The following is a 15179-nucleotide window of genomic DNA, read 5'->3' as shown; positions in this document are numbered from 1 at the left end:
CGGTAACGGAAAAATGTAACGTTACAATGAGAAAATGGACGAGATAATACGAATAATGGTATGGCAGTACAAATAACATTCAAATATTACTACTGTATCGGTGCTCACGTAATATTCAAAGGGAGACGATGCTATTAGGTTTCGAATGCATATGAAGCCTTGAATGGACGAAAATGCGGGAATATGTTACGTTTAATTACGTTTAATTACGAATTAACGTATTGAAATAGATATTTTAGTAAATTACGCGTTCGAAACCTATGATTCGTGATCGAAATAAAACTTCCATCGTTCGAGGGCGACTTATTTTTGAATGACGAAAAAGAACGTTGTAAATTATAAAGGATTTAGGTGTCGAAGTACTCGATCTCCGAATACTCGTATCGCACCGAACGTGTTTTTGAACGGCTCGAAACAATGCGAACATAAGCGATCGATTGCGTTCTGCCGCCGGGTAATTGCTAGACGTCGGTGGTAAACTGCACCGATGCAACCTAATTTTCGTTTCGTGATCGCGTTATAAAACATGCCGTACGTTTACAGACGCAATTGCGTCCGTTTAAAAACAGTAACGAGCTCAAAGTTTTTCACCCCTTCTGTTCTCTCGTGTTCGCGACCAGGTCGTTGCTGTTGCTTCAAGTGTAACACGAGCTCGCTCGTTACCGCTTACACGAAACTTTTTACCGTTGTGAAAGTTTTCGCAAATCGTAGTTCGAACCTTACTTCCACGAACAAACTTGCAGTTTAATTTTGTAAAAACCTGCTCGCCATGAAGCAGATTTTTAAATTCTATTTACGATCCACTTAGACATTTTCTAAGATGCATTTTCAAACGACTCTTCCTCCTACGAGCTACTTGATCTTCTTTGTGTTACAGGAAATTACTGGATACTTCACATCATGTGGCCACCGTACACCTACATTATACACACTCCGAATGATCACTGTCACAGAACTCTTTATCTGTTTTCCTTGGCACATCTGGGCGTGATATATATCACTTTCGGAATCATACTGCTCGTGATAACCGTACTGGCGTCTTTCAGAATCCTAGCGTGTCCGTTGCTAGAAAGGTAAGCCTTGGTCAATCGTAAATCGCCAATTCGATCGAATCGAAGCGTTCGATACGCCACCCACTGATTCGTCCTCAATCGCGACCCGATCTGCCGTACACGCTGGTCTGAACATGGAATTACCACACTGTAGAATTCGGTCGATGAGACTGCTATTTGATCATGCGATAAATCACCATATTGTACATTCCTTACTGCGAATTTGCGTATACGAAACGAAAAAAAAAAAAAAGAAAAGGAAATCTATTCGAAGGTAGCGAGATAGATAGTAATACCGGTTCCTCCCTCTGTTTTCCTTATGGTTCGTTTGCTTCCAACTATTCCCTCGAACGAAAGTTCAAGGGTTATGAAGTAGTATCGCTTCACCGATATCGATACTCCACCACGCTCTTTGTCATAGAAAGTGATCGTTTCTTACAAGCACGGCCCATTGAAATGTATAATCGAATTAAGCTTAAACAGAGACCGATACCACAGTCCCTATCGATTTACCTTCTGGTTAACCGAAAGTTTTATTCAAATTAGACAGAACCAGAACGTATCTACATCCACGCGATTCTCCTATCCCTTCTCCATTATCCCAGAGCACGGAGCTCTTGAGCCAAACTTTAGACAGCACCGTTCGAATAATCTGGATCGTTGCAGACAGCCTGGCAAGACGTCGACGAACTTCTTGCCCCTCATGTAGCGCAAGGTATTCTAGGGTATCGGGTCAGCGTGAGTCGAGCGCGGGTGTTCCGCATGCGACGCGAAAGTCAAATATTCTATACCCGGAAAGCAATCAGCCTCTGTACGTATACGTACACTTACACGCTAACTAGATGTACGTGCAAAATAGTAGGTCAACGAATTTGGTCGCGTGTCAGCGCGGCAGTCTCATAAATACCCGAGGAGGCCGCGAAACCAGAAACGAACGGTGTCGTTGCATCGCGACGATGAACCAACCGTTTCCCGTTTTGCGTGCAGCGGAAAACTGCCGGTTTTTTGCTCTTCTTGTTTCCTCCTGTCTTAGTGTTAAACGGGGGTTCGCGTGACCACAGACATCGACAGAGAAAGAATTGCACGACACGCATACCGAGCATTGTGCGCCAGTTGACCGGGTCGCCGCGTTTCCTCTCGGATCGATCTCGACGCGCGGCGATATATTCAGATTGTTCAGGCAGTGTTATGCTTCAGTTTTCCAGCCTGAGCACCAGGAAAACTCGCTGGTGATTCAAGGTTACAGTAGAACTCCATCTATTCGAATCCGTCGGCAGACAGATATCCAGTTCTATGAAAAGTTAGTAATTTTGACAGTAGATTTATTTTATTCGATTATAATCGTGAAATAATTTTTTCTTTTTTGGTTAATACATATTTTAGAGGTTGGTAATTTTATTGGATTTTCGAAGTACGAAACTAGAAATTTCTGAAATTGAGGAAGGTGCAAGAGAAGCGTAGTTTCATATATGATGCGTTGTACTACTTATTATTATTAAGTGGGATAAATACAAGAAATTCTATCTTCAGATTTTTCTCAAATTTTACTACAAACTAATCAGTGATTTACATTATATACGACTCCAGTGGAGTTCATACGTGTAACAGAATTATGATTTCTTTCATATAATAGAAATTCATAATCACATAGATTCACATTCGCGTGGATAAACAAATTCAATCAACAGAAGGTCGATTTAATTTGATATTAATTAAAATGTCGTTGCAATAAATGGAATTTCTCGCAGACGTAACGAATCTTAACACTTCGGTAGATGGAGAAATATTTATGCAGAAATTTTCTAGAATATAAGCAGAAGTGGGAACAATGGAACATTTGTGACAATAGTAGACGATAGTAGGATCGTTCGATCGAGACTGCTTGAAGTAATCCGTCTTATAGATGCCGGATAGTGTTCTAAAAGGTCGACGTCGCGTGATATACAGCATGGATACTTACGACACTAACCTACTGTAACAAGACCATCCATCGAGAAATAAATCTTGGAAATTGTACGAAATATTACACATCGACTTTGACGAAACATCGTTCTTTATACTATGAAACGCCACTTCTAAACAAATGGCAATAAAATAGTATATTGGTAATATTTGACTAATATTATATAATTTTACTACTTTTATTTTATTTTAGTAATATTTCATCAGAACAAAATTCAAATATTCTCCATTTCTCTAAACGTTCGCGATATTTCGCGAATATAAACTGCCGAGTTAACACTATGACAGACGATATTATATTAAACACATGGTGCGAACATTTCGACTGTGCATTTCGTACCTACGAGAAAGAATTTTTCATTGAAATCGATGCGTAACATTTTCTACAAAATTTCAAGTTGCAAAAGCTATCCGTCATTCATCGAGATATTTCGAATAACCTTTTACTCGTGTTTTCATGGTTTCGCGTTCATTACTAAGCTAAACTAAATGCTTCGCGATTTACATCGATTCGTATTGACTTCTTTCTTCCAGATACAGATAACAACAACGATTTAATTACGTAAATGAAGTGGTATCACAGAAACGACGCGTGCAAGTAGAATATGGCCAGAACATCGTCCAAGGGCACATTTTGAAATCTGTCGTAAAGCGGAATGACGATTGCGTCAAGCATGACAGCGTTTCCAATGATCAAACCTGCAACCGAACCTACAACCATTATCACTATTACAAGCTATTACCAACTGCTCAGAATCTTGGACCCTCGAGTTGCGACGGAAAGAAGAAATTGCATTTACAGTTTAACATCGGCTGCGACGTAGAATCGAAAGTAAATTATGGAAATCGACAATTCGTAACTTAAGAAACTCCAGGAGAATTGGAATTATGCGAAGATAGCTGAAAGCATGATCGTGTCGATCGAACACCGTAGAATCTGGCAAATTACCATCAAACCCCAAGGAAACAAACGACTTTCAAAGAAGATTCTTATCTACCGACTATATTCACGCACTAAGCAGTAACTTCGACGAGGAAGAATCGATTTCGCGAAGATTAAACTTCCTTTGCCAAAACGAAAACATCTCTTCCAAGAAAGAAGGAAAATAATCAGAATACACGCGCAGCTACGGAAATTGCATGTAGGTGGTAAACTTACGTTACTGGAATCTATTCAAGAGAAGTTTATCGCTTGGGATTTTGTGAGAAACCCTGCCTGCATCGTAAAATTCGAATAATCTGGATGAGAAGAGGCGAAGAGGAAAATACCAGAAGATTCTTTTGAAATAAAAAATCATGGAAGATAAAGGAACCGTTGGAACAATTCACGAGAAGGAACAGACGATAAAGAATACGGATGTTTACTGTCACGAGACACGCGTAGGCGTATATACGTAATAAGCTGTTATTCAATTTAAAGCTGGGATCTAATCAGCAAATCAAATTTAACGACGCAGCTCTCTCCGACGAGCAGCGTTTCCGGAACGTAAAGAAAAGGAGGGCCACAAACCGTATACGAAGCGAACAACAAAGAAAGATACATCAGAAAATTCCCGACAATTTCTGCCTATATTTTAAGAATTATGAAAAATATCCGGCTCATCGAAGAAGATCTTAGATCTTTCACGAGGATTTCACCAAAATCAGAAAAACACCGACGAAGAAAAAAGCTGTAGTCGTTTGTAATCGTTCGTCGATTCTTGACGGTAATGTTTATTAAGAAAACCGAAGGTAAGCGACGCTTTTATTGTTCCTTTTCTTTGGATACTTTCGACGATCTCGAAAGTTCGCGCTTGATGGAGCTTGTATCAAATAGGTGTAAATCTTGTCAATCAATAACAGTTACGTCGTGACGTGTAATATTTACGAAGGTGGATGTACTTTTTGTCGATACTTTTATCCAGGTCCATTTGAAGAGCTTTCCGCATATATATCGACTGGCTAACACGTTTTATTGTCACGTGAAAATCCGTACAAAGGAGTTTTGTTGTATATAATACTTTTTATAAGTGTTTTTATCGGCGGTTATGGGGTTCCATTCATGTTGCATGTTATTCGAACTACGAGGTCGGTACAAACGTATCTGTGTAGCTAACACTGAAATCCATTTAACTGTTAACTGGTCTGTCACACTAACCAATGTTTCTCTTTACCTTCATTCGTTTCTCATTTTTTCTTATTTGATCGTAATCGTTTATTCTAACCACTATGTTCTTTCGTTTATACACCGCGTTCAATGTTATAACAAAACGTACGCATTCTGTTGAAACAAACCCTCGTACATCTTCTTTCTCGCGAACAACGTGGGTCTGCGGTTAACAGTTAAACTCCAATTAATACGATGTCACAAGGTTACCAGAATACAACAGAAAATCGCGATGTTTAATGTTTCGATTTATGTCCATCATCTTCGACTCGAGGTGACGCAAATCATCGTCACGATGTTGAACAGTGTCAAGAAAAAAAAAAAAAAATTATGTGTATTTCGTTCGTGTCTGTTACTAACCACGAAGGCTCGAATATATCACTAACCCGATACAATGATAAAGCCTAACAAAGGATATGTTGTCTGTAAACTATTTTAAGGATGATGTATCGTTCGATGTATTTTCGTTCCTTTTCACGAGGTAACGCGATCAGGACGATCCGCGTGACTTCCGCTGAAAATTCTCTTAACTCGGTGTGTGGCAAGTACATATACCAATGACTGTCGACTATGGAAACAAAAAAGAAGCAAAATCTGATTGGAAAGAAGACAAAATGAATAAGTGTCAATTAAATCAACGCATCGGAAATTTCATTCCATCGCCGTGGAACACTAACGGTCGATGACACTTTGATGTATACATACACGTATATATATATATATTCTGTCTATATATCTACATATATACAATAAATACCTATACACGTACGCTCTTACGCTATTAAATAGTCGTTATTAAAGAATCGACCAAAACAAGACGAAGAAGAGCTCTATAGTTATTTTTAGAGACACGACACGAACGAGACACGTTCATTGAAAGCGTGTGTTTCTCGTTCGGCACGCGTGTCATCTAAATGAGGGTATAAACGTATAGAGAAAGGCTCATCTTCAGTTCTACGTACGACGTCCATGATTGCGTGGCGATTCGAAAACGGGTCCATACTTATAGTCGTCCGTACGAGTAAATGTTACTAATCTGTAATCGTGTACACCTTGTCGATGTAAAAAAAAAAAAAAATGTATGTGAACCATCTTAGTTAAACAACTGTATTCGTTAATCGCGTTTGCGATCGTTCTTCTGAGTTTCGGCCAAGATGGCGAATGAATCGTTTCAAAATCAACGTACAATTTTCAGTCGAACAAGGAACAAAAGAAAACAGTAGACGAATAATGCGAAGATGTTTACTTGCTCTATTAAATTGATATATGTTTGCCAGTGACTGTGTCGACGAGTTTATGACACTTCGTTGAGAACGCAGATCGTCTATTAAATTGCCGACGGGAAAATCAGCGGAATCGTTGCCCGATTTTCGCGAAAACCGTGCCTGGCGAACTCAAATCAACTGAAAATTTCATTTCCGAGCTGTCAAACGTGTACGTGTACCGTGTTGTGATTTATGAGATGCAAAATTCTTTACCATCGTCTACTGACAATTTGGCTCGACAGGAAAACGCACTGCGACTGAATCAGACGAAAAAAAAGATATTATTTGGAGAATCTAATATCATTAACAAAATCAACAGATCATCCTATATGCTCGCATAACAATAAGATCGAAACGGGTAAGCACATACAGGCTGCAGGCGCCAGGCACGAGCCTCGTCCATGTGCACAACCAAGTACCAAAGAAAAAGAAGGAATCAGCCAGAAAATTTAGCAAAAGTTCACACACATCGCGTACATGATAGAATTCAACTCGGAGGCGTATAAAATTAGAGGTACATGAAGTGAAAAAAAGGGCTTGAATATGTAGTTACGCGCGAAATTTAACGCGTAACACGCGCCAACGTTTCGAGGGATTTTCTAACGAGTTTCGTTGAATCTACTCGAAACGATGTTTTACAGGAGTCACGTAAGATCTACGACACTACGAACGAATGGGATTACCGAGAAACGAGAACGCTCAACTTCCATCTGCACTGCTTGCCGGAAACAAATATGTACTTATCTTCGATCATTCCGTTCGCTTAAAACATTGACCGTCGCGTCATGGCAAAAATCACAGACGTAAGTGCGTTCACCATCGAATCTTTCAGAGTCACTATTTACGCGGTAGCTGGTATCGATAAAACTTGGTTCACAATCGTATTAAGGAATCAACGAAACGAAGTATTCCCATGACGTGGTTACATTGATTATCTGAATAGCAGCGAAACAGTTTGCTCATTAGTTGTTTCACGACAATTTATCACATACTATTAATCATTGCAGATTTTCGTTACCGCCGTTCACGGCCGTACGAGTAAGTGTGAACGAGTGAATGAGACGAGCGAATGCGTTGTAACGCTTGCTAAAATTTTACAATGAAGATTATCGGGAAATCGTGAAAACGTAAATCTGTATTTGCCTCGCCTCCCTCTTTCCGTAGAAAAAGTTACATAGTTCGATTTTCGAATTCGCGAAATAAAAGCGGAGTGGAACAAACGGTTCGACCGAATGCGACGACGATTTTAATCGGGGCCGGTAACTCGCCATTTCGATAGTCAGCTGAAATCGACAGGCGCAAATAAACCCACCGTTTCGATATTCTTCCGAGGGTGACAATATTCGCGGAAATATTTTTCGCAGACGCGAAACCAGTGATACCGGCCTAAGGTACTCTGAAATTTCAATTAAAACGCTGCGCCACGACAAATATGAAATTAATCAACAAAATGATTTCGCGATTTGATTTAACATTTCCACGAATCCCGATACCCTGTAAAGTGGATGTAATATAGATCTATACATATATAGTATATAAATGTATATCTGTCTCTGTACGTGAGTCGTGAAAGAGAAATCCTGTCACTCTGTACGGAACCGAGCTACAATAGGACACAAGGTTCCTCTTTGGCGATCTCCTCTGATCCGTAGCACGTAAGAATTAACAATTGTGTTGATATATTTAATATAAACGTGTCGTTGGATTTATATAGAATAGAGAGCTTATTTATTTTTATACTGGATGGTTTGATAGCGTCCTATATATTTAATTAAACAACGCGCAAGCGGCGAAGAGATGCTATTTATTATTATCGCGAGATTTCTTCGTTTATTCAGATTTCGCTATACGCGTGACTCGCGTCGGTTGATTTTATCGTTGATTAACAGATCGTCGTATTAATTAAAGTAAATATCATACGTGTACGTAATAATACATAAACGTAATACATATCTTGTAATTATGTGACAAATATAACGTTTTTCAGTGAGAACATTTTAGAAATGCGTGAGGTGCGTTTAGTCGTGTCGTAAACTATTTAAGTAGTGGTTAGAATTATTTGCACGCACTAACATCGCGAATGTGGTCCAGGCTTTAACGTAGAATTCACGTCGTTAACACGTTCCAGTGTTTCCTTCCTTGGTACCCGAAAATAGCGATGGAAACCATCCAAATGTTGCCAGATCAATCGAACTTTCATTTTGCGACCTTGAACAACACCCCAGTACCATTGTAACTTCTATATCTATATCCGTATCGCGCAGTCACCCTTTCCAGCGATACTACAAACTAATTTCCTGTCCCGTGCTTCATCATCGATATTATTACGCCTTCGTTCAAGAAACAGAAAAGTTGCCAGCGTTATTTACGGGGCCGAACCAACTATGTATCGCATATACATCGATTACATTTTTCTACACCATTTGCACTATACCAACGAGCATGCTACGACTCGTGTTCTTTCGATATAAATATACCTCATTAATCGTCCGTGCGTAGAGAATACGAGTTGGGAGATCGCATCGTGCGCGAAATTAACATCGAAAGCAGTACCTCTGAGGGCGAGGCGCCATAACTGGGCGCCAGCTCGTACACGCGTATTCTTGTTCGACCATTAGTTTCGACGCGGCCGTTAATTAAGCCGACCGATTAATACAAGCGTGAAATAGCGTTAAAAAAAAAAAAAAAAAACGAACAAAGGCAGAAATGAAACGATATAGATGCTAATAAACAGTGCACGTTGCAACATGTCCACCAAAGTACTCTGCGATTACTAGATAGCGCCGTGCTGCTATTGATTTTCCACGGTTTATAGAGGATGGCAAGAAGAACGCTACGTCCTTTTCCTTTTTTGTTATCGGTACGATCGCGATTAAAATATGAACTGCTACGTGTAACGAATGGCTTCTTTCAGAATCGAATATCAAGCATACGGACAGCAAAGTGAGGAGTGAATAAAAATGGGATTCCTATTGAATAAATAAAACGTCCCTATTTTGTCGCGAGAGTCGGCAACCCCTTGTACTCGCGTCGGGGCCGAAGTAGTTTCGTCTTGATATTCTTTCGCGAAGCCATTCGAACGAGTACGGCGCGAACGTTTGTTTGTCTAGTCTCTCTCGTTAATATGGCCATTTAACGTGTTCTTATTTGCCCGAGAAATTAACGCCTCAGCTCGATTCATAAAAGTAACATCTACACACCTCCGCGTCTACCGAAGGCAGCTCGTTTCGTCGAACAGCCACACGAAGCGGAATTGCACGTCAAGCAGTCATCGCTGTCGAATTACCATCGATCGCGTCACTGGTGACATTTTTCCCTACCTGGCGCGAACACACCGTTTCCCAAGGCCCACGCTCAAGCCAACAAGCAAGAGATCGTATTCACGCGAACCTGGCATCGAAATATCGGCCAATCATCGGGTATCGTCGATTCGAATACGAAATAGACCTTGTCGTAGGACTGGCAGAACGTCCAAAAGGGAGCACATCGAAAATTATTTTTTTAGAAGCGCCATGTTTCGAGTGACTTTACACCGCGACCAATCGTGAACCTGTACCTTATTGTTAGAGCAATGTCTTCGAAACGACGATACGTAGCCGTACTTTCGGTCAACAGAGAATGTTTGTACTGGTAATTATTCGTTGTTTTATCAATTCCGCTGATTTATCGTGTTGCCAGATGAACAATAGCTCGTATAACGTTTACACCTCGTTTCGACGATAGACACACGTCGATTACAGTTCCGTGCGTATTATACTTAATCGTTGTAACGTCCTTACACGAAGCAGTAGCGTGACGATATGACACGATTCGAGCGTGTATAACGATCTCTTGAAACGTGTCCCAGGAAGTTGTACATCTTTTGTGAACGCACGGTTGCACGGCTCATATATGGGATGCGCGTCGCTTTTTGTTCTTATATCCCTGTCAATCTGTTTATGACTACTTCGTGTTATAACTATAAGTTACGAGGCTATATTCCATTGCCGCGACCAAGGAACAGCGAATAAATTCACAGAGAATACTTAATAACGACATGACCGGCAGTAAATGTAACTTTCAGAGGAGGCGTTCCGTCAATAAACGTTGCGGCTATTTAAAGTAAATTGAACCTCGAATTGCGACGTATTATCTGCATGTAGCAGGCGACGAGACTTGGCTCGACACCATACAGTGCCGGAGCTTATCGCCTCGACATGTTTCGTTAAATTAAATTACCCTCGAAACCGGCGAATTTGCCTCTTCCTCTTCATAGCTTACAACGCCAACACCCGCGCAGCTGTTGCTAATCAAGCACGCCTATGATACAATCTATCGCGCGTATCCCAATTACGTGATACGAGCAATATTTCCGTGCTGGCGATAATAAAATTCAAATAAGGAAGGGTCAAAGGGGAAAGAAAAAAGGAAATGAAAAAGGCGAGAAGAGGGAAAGAGATCGAGAAAAATGTCGGAACGCGCTCCCTCTACTATCGAGGGAAAAACGTGCACTCAAACGACGGAGCAGTGCCAGTGCACGCATATCCTTGGATCCGCGAGCAAACATACGCGTGCACGTTATCTATCTATCGTATCTATCGCTGTAGAATCAAGAATGAATCGAGTATGTAAGAAGAAATTCGTTTAATTCTGTACGTGTACACTTGCGATATTAACATTCAATTTGCGAGTAAAACAATTGTAAACGATGTGGTGGACTCATATTGTGACCCATTTGTAACGTAACCGCCGAGTACTGTGAATAAAAAGTGTCTACGTGGTACGCATGATGTCTACATTGAACGTGAAACGACCTGTTTGACCTAAATCATTGTCCATCTTCGGGCTTCACGTTCCCTTTTCTTGCCACATCGTATACTCTGACCGTTTCGCTATTACCATCAGACACCGCGATATGAAACGCAACGAAGACGAAGGGCGGAGCCAGTGGAAAATCTTCAAAGGTATACGCGTTGGCCTCTTTCGGTCAGAAAATATTTTTCTTTGATGCTTCTCGTGAAAGTACAAAATTGAATTAAAAAGAAGATAAAACGATACCGCTGGAATGTTTTAGAGTAAGTGCTTTTTGATAGCGTGGGAGAAAGAGTAACGAAGGGGAACGTTCGCGTAGATTCGTGGACACGTAGCTGATAAAATTCGAAGTTTCCAACGTCGTCATAAATATAAAGATCATTGATTTAACAAAGAGGCGACGGGAATAATCGTGATTGTTCGACTAACAGAAAAAATGATCTAATAAATACAACGTATTAATGCAAAGGAACATTAGAGCACACGATTCAAGGCAGTGGTGAAGTTAGAATTAGCATAATCACGCTGTTCTTTAATCTCGATGCGCTACCATCGATCCACGTACTCGAATAATTTTTCGAACAATTTTTCTATTCGTTCGCTTCTTTTTCTTTTTCATGCTTGTTGCAGTTTAGTAAATTTGTGCCTGGAAAATTTAAAAAATTGCTATAATCACGGTACACCCCCTTTTAAATTCGCTCACGTAGATATAAGCAAGATAAAAAAGGATAATAGGATAAAAGTAAGTAGCAGCGCCTTTATCGTTGAGCTGCAAATCAGCGTAGTCCAGCGCTGCGTAGTTGCTCCAGGCAAATACGGAATTCAATCTAAATGTAAATATAGGTCGAGCCGTATTCCGGAAGGACGAGTTCGGCCGCGAAAAGGAGGATACGGAAACAACGGAGGATGAACTCCGTCGAGTGTACCGTTTCCGAAAGTTGCCGTAAACTTTTATTCCAACAGCCCTTCCAGCTGCTATTCCTGCTAACCTTCAACGAAGGAACCATACAAGCATTATTACATCTCTAGAAAAACATAAACGGCGAAATCACGTCGAAGAGTTGTCAAAGAAAATATTAGATTGTTTTACGAGTTTTGTCAATTTTTATCATAAAGTTCCGAAAAAACATTTTCTACAATCTCTCCTGAATTCGAAACTAGATTTTCCATCCCGAACTTTTTCATTGATTTGGGATTTGGTTAAAATTTCTTGACGAAACTCTCTTTATTTCTCTCTCTCCTGGATTCTCGAAAAATTATTGCTACGTCTTTACGTTTAAAGACATTCAGATTTCAGATTCCTGTGTCGTCATTCTTTTATCATTCTGCCGAAAGATCAAATACCAATTAACGGAGTAAACGATGAAAAAGTAATGTGATTTTTACATTGTTAAGAAACAATCGAATCGACGATAAGAGAAAGACGTAATTATTTATCGCGACTACTGGTTTTCGCTTTCCTGATGTATCATCAGAAATTGGAAAACAGAGTTGATAGTCACAAATTCGCTAATAGATCTCGCATAAGGCGCTTAAATTCCATTGGCGAAGGATCGTCGCAGCGTTTTACCGAGAAAATGTAAGAGGATTACCGATGTGGATGCCGATAGTTTGCAGAAAATAGCGCTAGAAACCTGCTCTCTGTGACATCGACGCTTCCTTATCACGAATAAAATGACTTGACGACGAATGAATGAATGCGTCGAGTACAAGCAAAAATCATTTTATTTCTTCCCAGAACTTTCACGATCAGCCATCAAAGTTATCGTATTTTTGCGTAATTTTTACGTGACGAACTGTCGATTTGCTCGTCGATTTTCGGCCATATTCTCGTCGCCCAATTTTGCCGTATAATTTGAATTTTTATTCGTTCGGATTGTGGCAAAAATCACTGAATTTCCCCGTGTTCCCTGGGGACTGTGCAAACTGCTGTGAAAATCGAAACTGCATAGTGAAATATACACACACATACACCAGGCAACTTCTAAAAATTCTGACGAATTAATCACGCATTTGTCGCGTGAAATCTTTGTCGGCCAGAACAGTATTAGATTAGAGTATTTGAATATTCAGTTAAATCAGAAAGAGTCGTAGGAATTTCCCTCCGTCGGAGAAACCAATGTTAACTGTGTAACCGACAGAAATCCCAGAGTCGGGCTTAGAGTTGGAGACCAAAAGTCTGGACTCGTGTTTCCCTTCCGAGTAACTCGAGTGGCTGCTTTTGGGGTTGACATTTGACGACGCGACGATTTTATTCGAACCATACGCACGTACACGCGGCAATTCTACTCGTGTCACGTAACACATGACCTACGAAAAAAGGATCGCACAAAGGAAACCGCTAGGAGAATGCCTGAAAGAGGTGACATTAATTCTATGTAGACGTATGTATACGTGTACGTGTAAATGGTCGCGTTCGTCCTGACAACCATTTAATCGTCGTGCATAAAGCTGCCGCGGTCGACCAATTAAAATTGTGGGAACCTCTCGGATCGAATAATTTTACTACGCAGTTGTTTATCATGTGATGTCATTATGTCGTGGAAATCGTGCAACGGACCACGGGTTTATCGATTATTATAACGATTTATTATCGCAAGGGCTTCCCCTCTCTGCAACGTAGTTCATGGTTTTCTAATAACGATAAAGTGGTCTTTGTAATTCCTGTTGCTATGAATCTCGATCGATAGTATATATAATCGATAGTAGACGTACGATTGTCTGCTCGATGTAGAGCAGAGCGAGTTTTGACGCGCCAGCGTTTTACACATATTTTAGCAGTACGTTGCATTATATGGAAAAATACAGACAAGTGGGTGCTGTGCTCGTGACGAATAGAAATTGCGAGCGTATATTTACATACACGTACATGTATGTACACAATTGACGCTCTTTTATTTCTATGTACCGGTGCAACGCGCGAGGGAAGAACACACATCTGCATCGACCATTAAAACTCGAATATTCATCGAAAATAGGGTGCCATAGCAGTTTCAAGTTCTAAAGTAGTTCGTTTACTTTGTGTTCGTTTGGTCGTTTATTTTCACAACGACGACGCGTTGGTGGCGCCAGTCAGGAGGGCGAAACGATGCCACCTTAATGTTCTTTGGAAGGGGCGAATCAACTCGATAGAACAGATTATGGAAATTTATTGCGCAGTGTTTCGAATAGGGTCAAGGTCGGTCAAAGTCGAACACTGTTTTAAATAATTCGAGCGTAAGGCCGCTTGGACAGCCAGTCGCCCCGATTCCTTGTTTCCCGATGTTCGACTTCCGCAAGTAATGTCGCTGTATCGCAAGATCGATTCATTACGATTCGAAACTTTTCGTTTAGTTGATAAAAGATCGCCAAACTTCGAGGCACCTAACCAGGAAGGTTTTCAAGCGCAGCAGGAATTCATGAAATTCGTAGTCGTTGTAGACCTATTTACGTCGAAACGGAACATTGATAGTCAGAAAGCTAAAAGCGAAGCAAGTTTCATCATATCGTATATGTACCTACAGAGTGAGCAGTTCATCGGAAATTACAACTTCGAATAACTTTTGCTACTCGGATAACCTCTGGCAATATGATAACGACTTCCATGCCTCTGGATGCGTTCAGTGACCGCCGCATCCGCCACAAATAATCTCGCGAAGATATCACGATAAATCGTGAAACGGGACTGTTCCGAGTTTTATGAGTGCCTCTTACGACGTTTCGAGAGAAACAGTCACGAGCAAACGCGACACAAGAGTCAAAGTACGCGCCATTCAGGGTGGATACGAGAAATGTGTGGAGGCTTATAGAGGATGGTTGATCGTGAGATTTATAAAACGAGATTGCTCGTTCTTGAAATCGTCAAGTATATTTAAAACGAGGAATAAATCAATACAGACAATAATCGCTCGTACTAACAAATTCGCTAAGACAGTGTACAATCGCTGAAATATTCGCTGATAACTCGTTGGTAACTGGTAGATA

At 40.5% G+C, this 15179-nt stretch overlaps 1 protein-coding gene across 1 annotated transcript in view; it reads left to right on the top strand.

The window, feature by feature from the left end:
- Positions 1–9124, top strand: part of LOC126918845 (uncharacterized) — a 33368-nt gene extending 24244 nt beyond the window's left edge. Inside the window, exons 7-8 of the mRNA XM_050727273.1 lie at positions 878–1073; positions 3549–9124. Coding sequence (XP_050583230.1) covers positions 878–1073; positions 3549–3558 — 206 coding nt within the window. The 3' untranslated portion in view covers positions 3559–9124. The remainder of the gene's footprint in view (positions 1–877; positions 1074–3548) is intronic.
- The last annotated feature ends 6055 nt before the right edge of the window (positions 9125–15179 follow it).

This window comes from Bombus affinis, chromosome 7, assembly GCF_024516045.1.
Source record: "Bombus affinis isolate iyBomAffi1 chromosome 7, iyBomAffi1.2, whole genome shotgun sequence".
Lineage (NCBI taxonomy): Eukaryota > Metazoa > Arthropoda > Insecta > Hymenoptera > Apidae > Bombus > Bombus affinis.
Note: the sequence above shows the minus strand (reverse complement) of the source record. Positions and strands in the feature narration are given on the sequence as shown.